The sequence below is a fragment of the Amphiprion ocellaris genome, chromosome 20, assembly GCF_022539595.1.
Source record: "Amphiprion ocellaris isolate individual 3 ecotype Okinawa chromosome 20, ASM2253959v1, whole genome shotgun sequence".
In the NCBI taxonomy this organism is placed as follows: Eukaryota; Metazoa; Chordata; class Actinopteri; family Pomacentridae; genus Amphiprion; species Amphiprion ocellaris.
In genome coordinates this window covers 22,585,597-22,601,918 of record NC_072785.1, presented here as the reverse complement: position 1 = coordinate 22,601,918, position 16,322 = coordinate 22,585,597, and the positions used below count along the sequence as shown (strand labels likewise).

The following is a 16,322-nucleotide window of genomic DNA, read 5'->3' as shown; positions in this document are numbered from 1 at the left end:
AACCACAACTCCTGATGGTTCCTTTGGTTTAGTGCAGAAATGTTCACATACAAAGAATTATCTTCTTACCAAACATCATGAACAATCTGAAGTTTATAAAAAAAAAAAAATCAACATTCAGCCTCAGTTTATCATTTCCACATTACAGCTTCCAGATCAGGTTTCACAGTGGATCAGTGGTTAGCTCTGTCACCTCACAGCTAGAAGATCCCGGTTCATGTCCCGGCCTTCCTGGGATCTTTCTGCATGGAGTCTCCATGTTCTCCTGTACATGTGTGGGTTTTCTCCAGGTTCTCCAGCTTCCTCCCACAGTCCAGAAACATGCTGAGGTTAACTGGCGATTCTAAATTGACCGTAGGTGTGAATGTGAGTGTGATTGTTTGTCTCTAAGTGTAGCCCTGTGGAGGACATGCCTTACCACAGTGATTGTTCTAAGGACATGTCTTACTGTAGTTTTGTGCAGTGACTGTTTTAGGGACATGTCTTACTACTGGAGCATCTGTCCTGAAGCTGGACACCAGGACTGCTCCAGTTTCTAGGTTTATCTGGACGCTAGAGCACGGTAAAATTAGCAGCACTATTAGAAATAGTATAGCAGCCTTAATTTTCTCAAAAACTGATGACAACTTCAAGGGCTAGAAAGTATTTTGGACAGAGCCTTTTAGTAAAAATGTCAGAAACTAAAACAAGAGTTCAAATCTATCCTCAACATCTCTAACACATCTTCCCACTTCCTGGTACTTGATGCCAATTGCAGTCTAAATAAATCTATTGGTGAAATAAGTTTTTCTCTAAAAGCAGCTGTTGAAACCAGGCTACTCTGCATGTCATTTGATTCATGGTTAAGTTATGACAGATTTTTTTTAAAAATTTATTACCCTTCCATTGAGTTGGGCTCGTTTTGCCCCAAACTGAACACATGCATTTCAAAAAGTGAAAGGTTATAAAAATCATAAAACCCACAGTACAAAATCATTTACAGTCATCAGTAAACTTCCAGAGTGCAGAACATTATTCTACATCATGTGCCTCTTGTTCTCTTCATGTGTGTCAAACATTCAATCTTTACAAAGAGAGAAAATAAATGTTTAAGACAAGAAACTGTTAAATCAAGACATGAGTCAAGTCAATAAATTAATTCAAATATTCACAGCATCGTATAAATCATTATTCCCTTGCTAATTATTACTCTGCTATCACAGAAAAGTTATCAAACTGTGCCAGTTCAAATGAGTGTGTTCCTATGGCAGCCCAGCCATTCTTTGGTGTCAGAACCACAGCGTTCCTCCACAGTGGGAATCCATTCAGCAACCCTGATGCATACTGGCCCTGCAGAACAGAGGAACACACGATAACATACAGGGAACACGTTAACAGCAGAACTCTTCATGAAGTCTCTGCTTGTCCACCCGACAGTCATTCACACAGATGCCGTTTGGAGGAAAGGCCAAGCAAATGTGCAACCAGTGATGTAAGTTAGTGTGTTATTCTTTAGGATACAGCAGAAAGCAGTGAGAACATGCACACTGCTGTCCAGCTTCTGGTTCTATCGTTGACCACTCCCTTGACAGAACTGGATCAGGTCAACTAAACTAGTTTCTAACAGACTTGTTTCTTCTTCAGTCCACCGGTTCTTCATTAGGTTTAAGTCATGACTTCGAGAAGGCCCATCTAAAATCTGAATTCTGGCCTGATTTAGTCATTTTTTTTCACCACATGATGTGTGTTTCCTGACAAAAAATGACCTAAATATGTAGCGGGCGGCTCGGAAACACCCCACAATTTAATCAGTTTTTCCTTGGATCATTTCTGATGGATAAGTCCTGATAAGTCCTCAGTGGTGGATTTGTAGTAGGATCACAATCATGTGATCATCAGCAGGCAGCTGATGTAGTGTTCACTTGTTGTCATGGTTACAGTGACGCCGTGCCGCTATCTGGCAATGACACAGAAATCTTTAACTAATCCATGGATCCAGACTATAAGCTGCATCACTGCCAAAATCTAATCACTTGGTCCTTGTGTCATTTATGACCTTCCCTGAAAATTTCATCCAAATCTGTTTGTCCATTTTTTAGAGTAATGTTGCTGACAGACAGACAGAAGCTGATCATCACATAACTCCACTACGTCCCTTGGCTGAGCAAAAAGCATAAAGACTGAAGAAGACAACTAAACAGCATCAGAACAAAGCCTTGAATTTCCCAAGGGATTAATAAAGTGTCTGTCTGTCTGTCTGTCTGTCTGTCCTTAGTAACAGTGAGTCTCCACTTACCTGGACAGTGAGCGTTAAGGTGTACCAACCAAAGGCCTGAGTACCAGACAGTCCCTCTGCCAGCACAGTCTGTCCAGCTGTTGACACAAACAGCAATAATATTCATTTATGTTGCTTTGCAAAATGAGATCAACTTGAAACATGAGATTTTTTGAGGTTTCTTTTAAAAATCTCTGATAATGAAAATGTTTTTCAACTCCTGTTTGAGTTTGCGTTGATGGGTGATGGTACTGACCGAGATCATTGGTAACTCTGTAGGAGCCGTCAGCAAACACCCAGAAGAAGACTCCTCTCGCGCTGCGGACCGACCCACCTCCCTTATCCACCCTGGCTGCTACGAACACACCGCCGGTCTGAATGTTCTCCATGAAGATATCACAGGAAACGGTCAGGTCCTGCCTGTAAAACAGCAACACAACAACACACATCTGGAGCTGTTCTGGAGTCACTGAGCCACCACTTCTGAAACATCTTCTCACCACTGATGGTCTCCTATAACACTGATGGTCTGGTCAGCATCTGTTGCCCAGGTGATGGGTCTCTGGGTCACAACCTGGCGTAAGGTGAACAGGTGAGGTCCAGGGTCGGTGAGGTTGACGTAGTACTCGAACACCCCTGTTTGGTCGGCAAAGTCTGGAGCCTCAGAGAAGGGAGGGTTTACTGTACAGGGTTTAAACACAGACAGAACATCAAGGCCTTTGGATCTTCCACTGTTGTCAAACACCAGCTTTAATAACTTCTTTGCTGTTTTTGTTTGTTGAAATGTGTGAGTATGGTTAGTTTGGTTCTGTCTGCTGTACTCACAAACATCAAAGTTGTCCTTATAGACTTTAGGGAAAGGAGCTGATGGAGGCGGGTCGGGGTAGCTGCCCTTATTTCCTGTGGTAATCGTAGTCAGCGTGTAAACCTCGTCTTCAGCCAGACTGAGGGTAAATGATCCATTTAAAACCTAAAGACACGTAAAAACATAGAAGAATGTTAAAGTTGTTGATGTTGAAACGCTGCATCTTAAACACTTTGGACTGTCATTTACCTTCAGTGGAGGCAGTTTTTCAAAGAAGTACGGCTTCTTGGTCTTGAAGTTAAACTGTGATCTCCAGACCTGGAGTTCCTCAATGGAAGTCTAGGAAAAGACATTAATAACCTTGAATATGATAAAAGTAGAACTCAGCAACTTCCAACAGATCAATGAAGATGTCATAGAAACTTACAAACGATCCCTTCAGCTGGAAAGTTGCATTCTGGGATGTCACATTGAAGGGGGGGAGTGGAGGTCTGATGCAGACAGAATGATCATGAGTCTAAAAGGGAAATAAACTGTTCAGTGAACTGGTTCTAGTTTGTTCATCTATTCACAGTTTTGCACTTCTGAGTTCTTCTTTCCTCATTCAGCGTTCCAATAGGGGCCATAAGGAAAACACTTCATTTCCCTGTATAAATGTCAAACTATGAAACTTAAAATCATACATCTTTAGAGCAGATAGAATGATTTGTGACAGCGGTGCTGCTTTGTTAGCATCTGTAGCACAAACAACATCCAGAGGTTCTGTAGCAGTGAAGCTTCAGTTAAACTGATGAAGCGCTGCAAAATAAAAGAATGTAAACAGAAAAAAAATTACAGAGCCAGGATCTACTGTGATGTACCTGAAATATGGCAATAAACTCTATTCTATTCTATTCTATTCTATTCTATTCTATTCTATTCTATAAAGACATCTGTGGCAAAATTTAAAAAGTGAAAAAACCAAACAGCCTGACTTGCCATGGTTTCAATGACGACCGTGAGGTTTCCTTTCCCATCAGTCAGGGCTACATAACTTCCACCGTGTTCCAGATGTCCAACAGTCTGCAGGTATGTCCATCCTGGCTGGGAGAACTGGGTGGTGTGGGCTACAAGGAAGACAACAGAGCACTAAATTATATACATACATAATACATTCAGGTTATCTGCACGTAAAAAGTAATTAAAATATCTATGAAACCATTTTCCTGGGACAAAGCATTGAAAAACAGTCCTTGCTTTACAAAAGTTCTTCTCACAGTTTGAGGGTTTTTCTCTATGAGCTCTGATAATTATTAGAAGTCCTACAACTGTCTGCTGTCAAAGTGAATCACTATCAGTAGAAAGGTTACCTCTCTACAGGCCTACTTCACGTCAAACATGACAACAGCTAGGTATTCCTTTGTGACATACAGAGTCAGAAGACAGACCCTATCGTGTATGGATGGAGGACATTTTCTCTGAATAGGGACATGGCTGGAAGTATACCAATAAACAACATGCATATCATTAAAGCAGCAGGAGAAACTGAAGCTCTTTGGCTAAATGCTGAATGTTTATTCTAATGAAGATAATGTTCTGCATGTGCTGCTAGCTCAGTCTGGTCATCGATATGTTAGAGGATCTCCAGACTCTCCCAGCAGCATCCAGTTTATGTATTCAAAGGAAACAGAGGTTATGATCTGTGTAATGACAGAGAGGCTGTGGAGACATGGACAGAAGCAGGACATCCTGCATGCAGTCAGTCATTTAATGCTTCAGCAGATATTCTAACAACAGAAAGATGACAAGAAAAGAATGAAGTGGAACTATAGTCCTCAGAGGAAGCAGCAGAGCAGGAAACAAAACTATTATCACTCCAGAAAATCATGATAGTTTTACATCCATCCATCATTTATACACCTATAGATCCTCATTAGAGGGCTGAAGTCTATCAGGTGACTGAGGGTGAAGGTTCACCTGGACAGGAAACAGTCCATCACAGGGCTACACATAGAGACAAACAATCACACTCACATTCACACCTACGGACAATTTAGAATCACCAATGAACCTCAGCATGTTTCTGGACTGTGGGAGGAAGCTGGAGAACCTGGAGAAAACCCACACATGTACAGGAGAACATGGAGACTCCATGCAGAAAGATCCCAGGAAGGCCGGAACACGAACCGGGGATCTTCTAGCTGTGAGGCGACAGAACTAACCAGCTAATTTTTCAGATTCATTTCAATTTCATATTTATCTTTGTGTTTTTTCATTTGTAAAGAGTTATCAGTGTTACCTGTTGGGGTTTCTACAAAATCCTTGTATGGAAACAAGGAAGAAGGAACTGTTGACCTGGAGTAGAATCATTTAGCTCTACTGGGTGAGGCACTTTAACCCTAAAGCCACTGGCAAAGGGATATGAGACTTATTTCTGACATTGTGAAGTTTCTGCTTCTTAATACAGCTGTCATCTTTGTTGCTCAGTGATCAGCGGTTCTCAAACATTCGTGGTATGATCTCCTAGTCTAAACTCAAACAATAAAGTCTAAAAAAGATTGATTTTTTTAAACAAATGATCAACAGAGACAGCATGTCATGTGTCTCTCTATGCAGACCTGTGATCCAGATGGGAGACTCCACCACATAGTTTCCACTCCAGGGCTCCTCAGCAGTCATCAAACCATCTCTGCCGAACGGCAGGTCCTCATAGTAACTGGCCACCAGGTTCCAGGAGATGGTTCTGAAGGAACAAGTAGTTATGAACCTATCAGCTACACAAAATGACTTACTACAGCTTTCCCCTGCATACTTACATGTTTTATTAACTCTGGTGTGTATTTTAACTATGGCTGGCCACGTTAACATGTTATTATCCTGTTAATGCATTAATTAATGCAATGATTATTTTATCACGTTAACAAAGTTTTTATTATTATTATTATTATTATTATTATTATTATTAATATAGTAAAAGTCCGTTGCTCCCTGGCTCTGAATCCAGACAGACTAACCAGGATCACAGGAGGCTGATGTGGATCAGGACTTGGGATGGACGTCATCACGTCTCTAAACTAACAGTGGAGGCTTCAGACTGGAAGTAGAAATAAACTAAAACTAGACGAGCTAACAGACGTCACAGAGAAGTAGTTATCTACAGACTGTATTCTGATTAGTTCAGTGGAAGATGTTGGTCTGAGGAACGTTCTGAGGATCAATGAATGACGTCAGTATGAACTTCACCCTGCATCACTGGAAGGTTTTTATGTATTTGATCATTTTACCTCCGTCTAACAGCTGCTGCTGAACATAGACTGATTCTGCTCCCTGATAAAAAAAGTTTCTGCTGGTTCCTGTTCAGAGAAAATCCGAATTCAGATTAATAAATGTTAACCTGCTGTTGTTGGGAAGGTTCCTGTTCTAATGTTTTGATCTCTGGACTCTGAGGGTAACATGTTTTTCTAGAGCAAACCAGATAAAGCATTAATGCCCTGCTGGGGCAAATAGCTTTGGTTTGATTAGATTCCATTAATGTTTAGGTTGAGGTTTACTAGAAGTATTTTAACTGCTGCTGTGTGAAGAGAATACTGCTGTTAAAAAGCATTTATCTGTCTGAAGTCTTTGGAAACCAAATATTACTGCATTTTTGTTCATATAGCAGAACTTTAAAAATAAAAATGTAGAATACATTACTTTTAAATTCATTAATTTAATTTTACATACAACAATGTGATTAATCATTGCCCAGCACTAATTTTAACACCTGAAACTGAACACTAACATAAAACTGATAAAAGCCGAACAACAGTAAAGCAGCAAATAGTGAACGATGGAAGCCTCTATATTGATGTGAGGTTATGTTCTTATCCCTTCACCATGTAAATTAGAAACCATAAATATCACATTGGATGTTAATTCCACATTAAACGGTGATAAAAATGAACACATTTGGTCACAGATGCTGTTCCTGGGTTATCTGTGTACTCACGCAGTCATGAGTCCGTTGACGTAGTTCTGGTTCAGGATGCGAGCCCAGCAGCCTCCTCCAACCTCATCATTGAAGCTGCTGTAGTCCTCCGAGGACCACAGCTTCTTCTGTGTCTTCAAGGCTTCGGTCACGGTGATGGTTCCAGGGTAGTGAGCTCTGATCACCACACATACAACAGACAAGCTTATCTTGAAAAGATCTGACTCAGATCATCCCGTATGAACTCATTTATTCCTCCACAGGCAGTCCAGAGCGGAAACAGTGCAGAGATGGTCAGGCTGAGAGATAAACTGAATTTTACCATCCTGAGTCTCCTGAAAAACATCATGGAACCTAAACTACACAGGCCTTTGGACAGTTATCTGGGTCAGCTATGCTGTCCATTACAATGCATTTTTCAAAAAAGTTAATTATGATTATATTATGATTAAGGTTCATAGCTTGAAATTCAGAGTACTGTTTAAGACTAATATTTAGGCATGTTTCAACAGTTTTATTTTGCTGAGGCTGTGAATTGCACTAGTATGTAAAAAAATGACCCCCAGCCCTAATAATAGGTCAATAATAAAACACATAATACATAAAAAGATAAGGAATACAAAGTAGTACATTACAGACATTAAACCAATTCCATTCATTCTCAAATATTTAACTTCAACAGAATTTCTATCCAATTCCTTTCCAGTAAATCTAAATATACATAGATCTTTAAATGTATTCTTTCTGAGCTGTGTTCACCAGAAGCCTCACCACATGAAACTAAGAAAATCTATCTAAATGATTTAGTATAAAATAACATCAGTGCTTCATTGGTGACTTAAAACTTACTAGAACATGAAATAATACAGAAATAAAAGAAAAACACACAACACAGAAATGCTGTTATGACAAGATTAGAATCACTGCTAGAGCTGTTTATATCACATCATGCAACTTTCTCCAGGCGGTTAGAGAAAAGACATTCAGGATTTGCATGCACCTGTCAGGATCACGAGGAAACAAGAGAAACTGTCAGACATCTTCCTACCCTATCACGTCTACAGCGCTGCTCAGCTCAGGGTCTAGCAGCAGAGACACCACAATGGGCTCCCACAGGTTGTCACTGGCTACGATCCTGACCGCCTCCAGACCACTCTTATCCAGCGTATACCTCAGCAGCTGGTGCAGATGGAAGCAGAGAAGACAGGGATTCACAGCTGTTTAACCTACCCGATTCACAGCTGTTTAACCTACCCGATTCACAGCTGTTTAACCTACCCGATTCACAGCTGTTCAATCTACCCGATTCACAGCTGTTTAACCTACCTGATTCACAGCTGTTCAATCTACCCGATTCACAGCTGTTTAATCTACCCGATTCACAGCTGTTTAACCTACCCGATTCACAGCTGTTTAATCTACCCGATTCACAGCTGTTCAATCTACCCGATTCACAGCTGTTTAATCTACCCGATTCACAGCTGTTTAACCTACCCGATTCACAGCTGTTTAATCTACCCGATTCACAGCTGTTTAATCTACCCGATTCACAGCTGTTTAACCTACCCGATTCACAGCTGTTTAATCTACCCGATTCACAGCTGTTTAATCTACCCGATTCACAGCTGTTTAATCTATTAACCTACCCAATTCACAGCTGTTTAATCTATTAACCTACCCGATTCACAGCTGTTTAACCTACCCGATTCACAGCTGTTTAATCTACCCGATTCACAGCTGTTTAATCTACCCGATTCACAGCTGTTTAACCTACCCGATTCACAGCTGTTTAACCTACCCGATTCACAGCAGTTTAACCTACCTGATTCACAGCTGTTTAATCTATTAACCTACCCGATTCACAGCTGTTTAATCTACCCGATTCACAGCTGTTTAATCTATTAACCCACCCGATTCACAGCTGTTTAACCTACCCGATTCACAGCTGTTTAACCTACCTGATTCACAGCTGTTTAATCTACCCGATTCACAGCTGTTTAATCTACCCGATTCACAGCTGTTTAACCTACCTGATTCACAGCTGTTTAATCTATTAACCTACCCGATTCACAGCTGTTTAATCTACCCGATTCACAGCTGTTTAATCTATTAACCTACCCGATTCACAGCTGTTTAACCTACCCGATTCACAGCTGTTTAACCTACCCGATTCACAGCTGTTTAACCTACCTGATTCACAGCTGTTTAATCTACCCAATTCACAGCTGTTTAACCTACCTGATTCACAGCTGTTTAATCTATTAACCTACCCGATTCACAGCTGTTTAATCTACCCGATTCACAGTTGTTTAATCTATTAACCTACCCGATTCACAGCTGTTTAACCTACCCGATTCACAGCTGTTTAACCTACCCGATTCACAGCTGTTTAACCTACCCGATTCACAGCTGTTTAACCTACCCGATTCACAGCTGTTTAATCTATTAACCTACCTGATTCACAGCTGTTTAATCTACCCGATTCACAGCTGTTTAATCTACCCGATTCACAGATGTTTAATCTATTAACCTACCTGATTCACAGCTGTTTAACCTACCTGATTCACAGCTGTTTAATCTACCCGATTCACAGCTGTTTAATCTACCCGATTCACAGCTGTTTAACCTACCCGATTCACAGCTGTTTAATCTACCCAATTCACAGCTGTTTAACCTACCTGATTCGCAGCTGTTTAGTCTACCTGATTCACATTTGTTTAGTCTACCTGATTCACAGCTGTTTAATCTACCCGATTCACAGATGTTTAATCTATTAACCTACCCGATTCACAGCTGTTTAACCTACCCGATTCACAGCTGTTTAATCTACCCGATTCACAGCTGTTTAATCTACCCGATTCACAGCTGTTTAATCTACCCGATTCACAGCTGTTTAACCTACCCGATTCACAGCTGTTTAATCTACCCAATTCACAGCTGTTTAACCTACCCGATTCACAGCTGTTTAATCTACCCAATTCACAGCTGTTTAACCTACCTGATTCGCAGCTGTTTAGTCTACCTGATTCACATTTGTTTAGTCTACCTGATTCACAGCTGTTTAATCTATCAGATTCACAGCTGTTTAACCTAAACCTCTAAATCACTAATGTGAACAACTATCATCTACATCACATTTTGGCCTGGTGATTACTGTCTGCAGGTTAGATTCAACATTAAAGTTAAAATAAAAAACACAAATTAAGGAAACCTTGAAACTACCAAAGGAACAGACTTACATTAAAATAAGGTTTTCACACAGTGGAGGTAATTCTATGTGCAAACTATTACATCTAAATGAGTGACGTTACTTTAATGGTAGTCATAACACTAAGTACTCTTCCATGCACTACATAAGAGCATGCCTGTACACAGCTAGATAGTATACTCATATTATTCATCAGCTAGTTTATGATCGTCACTTTTCAATCTCTAATTCCAGCAGAACAACAGCCACAAACATTCAGCTGAGATTTACAGAGGAGAGAGTTTCAAGCAAAGACACATCCAAATGTAGTGGACATTTCACCAGCGGTGCATCACATGCTTCATCAATCAGCCTCGACGACCTAATGGAGTTTGGTGAACTGCAGCACATGGTGAAGTTCATGCTTTTACAGTGTGATGGCTGTGAGATCTGGTTAAATAAGTACATATGCAGTAGGTGGTGTAAACATGTAATTATGTGCCACTTCTGAGGGTACTTACCCAATCACCTCTACAGAATCATTAAGATAGAGGTCATCGATCATAGAATTAGCGATGCTCCAGTCACCATCTGCTGCAATGATGCCAACACCACTTAGACCAACTTTATCCAGAAGGTTCCGGAGCACCTTTCAACAAAGACATGCTCTCAGAGGAACCCAACTAGAACTTTAAAACTACCTCGGTCACTGAGTCACAACTCAATGTTAGTGGCTGTTTTTCTCCCTTAATTCACATTTTAGCCACAGCTCACCCACAATAAACATGACACAGGCAAATCAAGGAAAGAACATTTAAATATAGAGTCACACGAAGTTGGGGTTACCTTGATGTACTTGGCATCATAGCTTCGCTCATTCCAAATCTAAAGAAAAAAATGAGAATGTTAGATTCATGGCACAATTCATCTGTAATTTCCTGCTACGAATCCATAAATCTAGTATTATGTGTTGGAGGTTAGGGTTACTTTCAATGTAAAAAAGCATTAAAGGGGAAAGCTTCCAGCTGTTTATAAGCACTGAGGGTATGAGGACCAACCAGTTCCTCAAAGCCTTGCCATGTTCTGTCTGAACCTAAACTTCAAATCCTTAGTACACAACCTATATATATTCTGCATATATTTACAGTATATATACAGTATGTCCACTAATGAAGGTTTGTGCAGGCGTACACACCCCAACATATTGAATATCCAAGTCATGGTACTGCTTGGCACCAAGGATCCACTTCACCACATATGCTGCAGTGATGTCCGGGTAGTCATAGGGCCAGTTTTTGCCTCGGCCCACCCAACCAGGAAATGCCCAGGGCAGGCCTGATGTAGACACATAGCAACACACATGAAGGCTGAAGATGCTTTGTGTGTTATCAGTATTCAGGGTCAGTCCCAAAGCAGCTTGAATGCCTGGTAAGACCACATTTCAAATCTACCCAACAACAGTTGATTCACAAACTCTCAAGACTTCATAAAGTTATAAAACCAAATTCGACAACGTCTTTAATATTTCAAAGATGAAAAGCTTCAATAAAGTTTGATGAACCTGTCATGACAGATGCTCTCAGCCTCTTAAACCTATGTATAGCCATTCAAATATTCTGCATGGTACACTGAAAAGTTCTTGATACAGAGAGGTAATGAAGTCTTATTCTGATCATGATTTGATCTCAGTTTCATACCATCATATTCTCCTGACATCTGTTTTAACAGCAGTTTGTCAGATCTGAATCTGAGCGTAGTGTTATTTCTTACCTATGAGTGTGATGTTTGGGTTCCTCTTCTTGGCTTCTTTCATGAGCCACCACTCGTAGCCTCTGAAGTAGTTCTCATCGTTGTCGTAGTGCATGTGGGACGGCTCTGTTCCATCTGATGAAGGTAACAGTTCAATGCCAATGACAGAACCATGAGACAACGTCCCACAGAAGGAAGTTATTATTTCAATAAATCACATCTATCAGTTATTTCAGTAACCGAGTTTGGTCCGTTTAAACTGCTGCTACTGCAGCTGATAGAACACAAAGAAGAAAATTGATCAGTTTATTAGTATTGATTACAAAGAATATTCAATCAGTAAGTTTAGTTTCACTTTGATTTGGTTCAAATTAAAGTAATTTCCTTCATTATGAGTCAGTGTCAGAACTACATGCACTTCAGTAAAATATCAGGTTTAATATATGAAGTCTGATAGTTGTGTTGTTTAGCTGTCAGTTATCAAAAATCAGCTGCATTGATCGCTAAAACAAATACATTAATGTACATTCAACAGTTTTCTACCAGCATTCCTGTCAGACATCATTTCCACTCGCAGCTTTTTACCATCATATATTTTTTAATTCCTCATTGTTCTCCATTAAAACAACCTGTTGACTGAAGCAGCTGAACACCAGCGGTTCATTAAGTCAGAAAACGATCAAATGTTTGTTAAACTTCCTGTTAGTGGATGAGTTTGAAGCAGAAAGTCTGAGTTAACAGAGAAAGTAGAAAGCCACCTTCATACCTGCTAACCCTGACTGAGGGTTTAGTTTTTATCGACTCACACAAAGAAAATCTGACTGTTAAACTGACTTCATAGTTCAGTCCTCTGGTCTGCTGAACGCCGTAAACACTAGAAAAGCTGCTCAGGTGGTTGTTATACTGATAAGAACCCGAGTCACACAGTCTGATACAAGCAGTCAGGAGGTGATCATGCTCTGAGCAGGAATCTAGAGCATTCAGGACAAAGTTTACAGCTGTCATATAACTTCTATAAAAATGTGGACTTCAAAATCTAACATTCAGACCAACCCGTACCTCTGTGTGAGGCTGCAAGTAGGATGTAGTCTGGGTCTGGTTAGTGGCCTGGGGTCTAGGATGTAGAGGATTAAATGAAGCCTCTATTCAGAGATTCTTGGAATTCTAGTAATGGAATTCCTGGAATAACTGGAGGAATGGTTTCAGCCTGGAGATGTTCTGGTGTAAAACACTACAGGAGGCATCCATCCAGACTTTCTTGTTTAGTCATTTATTTGCTTAGTTATTTTAATTAACCCTTATTTTTGCATCTGTTTCTAATTCTCAGCAGTGTTTTATCATTCTGTGAGATATTCCTTTCACTTGAGTATCAATCAGTATTCATTAACCTTCAGAACATTTCTGATCAATAACTATCAATCAGCTCTTTCAACTATTTATAGATGTATAAATCTATAAATAAATAACATGTAGAGATAAGAAAACTACTGAACAGTTTCTGCTTGCAGATCCTTACAGACCACGTCCAGTGAAAACCACATTTGTACTATCTTAACATGTTACACTATTTTAATGCAACAAATCAGTCACGAAATAACAACAAAATGTCTGAGAACATCCTCCTGGAAGCTGCAAAGCCTCAAAGCTCAGACTTAAAGGGTTTCCTAAGAACCAACCCTGATAATGTGCAGGGTGGGACTTTCTATTGTTGTTCAGAATGGGTTTCTAGTTCGCACAGGTAAGGCTGAATTACTCCACTATTATACCTTATATGGTGTAGAATGGTCTGACAGTTATTAGGGTGGATGGAGAGTTTAACGTTATAGCTCAATCATTTAAATGCCATTAGGGGGAAAAACAAAGCAAATAACTTCTACATGTGTAATTCTGGTATACAAAGGGTTTAAATGTAGGGATTTACTTTGATTAACTAAATAAATTTAGCTTTTAGATTCTCAGTCATCAAAAAGACAACAAGCAACATGAAGAGTCTCAGAACCTGTGTTTTACAGACATTTACTGACAGTTTATAGGTATTATAAATATCTAGGCAGTTTATAGGTATTATAAATATCTAAATATGATAGTATATAAATATTTTAAATATGTAAACATGACAGTTTCTAAATATTATAAATATGTAAATATGACTGACCAGTAGTCTGAGCGTCTCCTCCTATCTCCACCTTCAGTATGTGCAAAGAAGCTCCAAAGTTTGGCTGAAGAAAAAAAAAAGACACAAGCGTGAGATTCCACCAACTTCAAGGTGAACTTTATGAACTTTTACTCTAGTTTTATATCAAACCTTAAAAAGGTAGTCCAGAATCTGGCTGCGGTATGGCTCAGCATAATTCACCAGCAACCGTGAGGTGGCCTTCACACAACAGGAGATGGAAGGGTTAGAAACTAAATAAACAGGTAAATATCCACACAACAGGAGATGGAAAGGTTAGATACTAAATAAACAGGTAAATATCCACACAACAGGAGATGGAAGGGTTAGTTACAGGAGAACTAAATAATAAGGGGAACCTCAGTTACAGGAGAACTTTATGGAGAACTGAATAAACAGATAAATATTCACAGAACAGGAGATGGAACCTCAGTTAGAGCAGAACTAAATAATAAGGGAAACATCAGTTAACTAAATAATAAGATAAATATCCACACAACAGGAGGTGAAAGGGTTAGTTACAGGAGAACTAAATAATAAGGTAAACGTGAGTTATAGGAGATGGAACCTCAGCTACAGGAGAACTTTATGGAGAACTGAATAAACAGATAAATATTCACAGAACAGGAGATGGAACCTCAGTTAGAGCAGAACTAAATAATAAGGGAAACATCAGTTAACTAAATAATAAGATAAATATCCACACAACAGGAGGTGAAAGGGTTAGTTACAGGAGAACTAAATAATAAGGTAAACGTGAGTTATAGGAGATGGAACCTCAGCTACAGGAAAACTTTACAGAGAACTTAATAATAAGAGAAATATGAGTTACAGGCGAACTTTATGGACAACTAAATAATAAGGTAAACATGAGTTATAGGAGATGGAACCTCCGTTACAGGAGAACTTGAAGGAGAACTTAATAAACAGGTAAACATCCAGCAGGTAGTTTGCTGTGAACGTATCGGACCGGAAGTAGACAAACCCCGGCTGAACTCACCCCTCCGCCGCTCAAACCTCCAATCCCGTCAAAAACTCTCCCCAGTTTGTCTCCGTCAGTCAGGACGTAACTCTGGGACCAGCAGGAGTCCAGAACTAGAGCCAGAACCAGAGCCAGAACTGGAACCACCATCAGACTTAACTCCATTCTGCCACTACACGCCGCCGACTGATGCGCGCTCACGGCTCCTGCACGTCACATGACCGCCCCGCTGAGAGGTCACGTGCTCTGCAGAACGCTAGATGGTCACGTGACACGGAAACTGAGCTTGTTGCCGGAAGTTGCCAGCGGGTAATTTAAATATTTAAATACCTAGAGAAGGAGCTGTTGTTTTAAAGAGCGAACCTGCTGTTTTTAGGGTTAATTAGTGATGGCAGGTTTTGGGTTTTTTTGTTTTTGGTTTTGTTTTTTTTTAGAGCTAGGGCTTTTTTTTGCAGATCATAATTCTCAATCAAATTGAACAGTTTCATTACATGTCTAGTCTTCATGTTTTTAAGGGCTTTAGTGAAGACTAGAAACTCCTTATGTAATACATAAAATCTAGGATTTACCATCATGTATTTGCATTTGTGTATATTAATTTTCCCCAGGACGAGGATATTGTTAATCAAGAAGTCATAATCTTTGTTTTCTGATACAAAACCATAATATCTTTCAGAAGAAAGGGTTCAAGTAGAATATTGGTGTAAAGTCAGTCATATATATCAGCCCAAAGTGCTTCTGTGAACATACACTGAAAGAACAGATGAGTGATGGCAGGTGATGCCTCATGATGTTTAAATACAAACAGACTGAAAGCGTCAAGGCTTTAGTGACATCTGGTGGACAAGTGAAACTATAGCAACCTCTCAAGAGTTTCAAGCTCATGTCAGCAATAAAAGTTCAGAAAAGACTGTGGTCATTCATGCTGTTCATTTACATTAAGCAATGATTGTATCATCATTACACATTAAAATAAATTATACTTGTTAGACACTTAGAAGTACAACTGAGTTATTTGTTTAAATCAGTAAAACATTAGGTTTTTAAATAAATAAAAAATAAAGAAACAACCAAAAACCAATATGCAGACACACTCACCCAAGCTCTAAAACACATTCCAGATTAAATGAAGAACAAATCTAAATGACAGAATATGAAGTGTTAAATGTTGGTTCAGGGTCATTTAGAATTTGAAGCTTTTTTAAAAAACTGGACTGAAAGTCCGT

The 16,322-nt window shown here is 39.6% G+C and overlaps 1 protein-coding gene across 2 annotated transcripts; it reads right to left on the bottom strand.

Annotated features, from left to right (window-relative positions):
• Positions 1-12: 12 nt before the first annotated feature.
• On the bottom strand, positions 13-15,311 carry galcb (galactosylceramidase b). Of its 2 annotated transcripts, none has more exons than XM_023278588.3 (17): positions 15,115-15,311; positions 14,247-14,315; positions 14,097-14,160; positions 11,963-12,076; positions 11,388-11,527; positions 11,039-11,077; positions 10,714-10,841; positions 7,027-7,182; positions 5,657-5,781; positions 4,038-4,165; positions 3,487-3,576; positions 3,309-3,398; positions 3,080-3,224; positions 2,755-2,935; positions 2,511-2,674; positions 2,276-2,352; positions 13-1,329 (listed from the first exon to the last, which is right to left on the bottom strand). In XM_023278588.3, exons 1-17 carry the CDS (start codon positions 15,259-15,261, stop codon positions 1,186-1,188), a joined length of 2,001 nt encoding a protein of 666 aa, XP_023134356.1. In that variant the 5' UTR covers positions 15,262-15,311; the 3' UTR covers positions 13-1,185. The 2 variants fall into 2 exon arrangements, with proteins under 2 accessions (XP_023134356.1, XP_023134355.1); XM_023278587.3 differs by lacking the exon at positions 10,714-10,841 and adding an exon at positions 8,054-8,184 and having other exon boundaries at positions 15,115-15,310.
• Between the last annotated feature and the right edge of the window lie 1,011 nt (positions 15,312-16,322).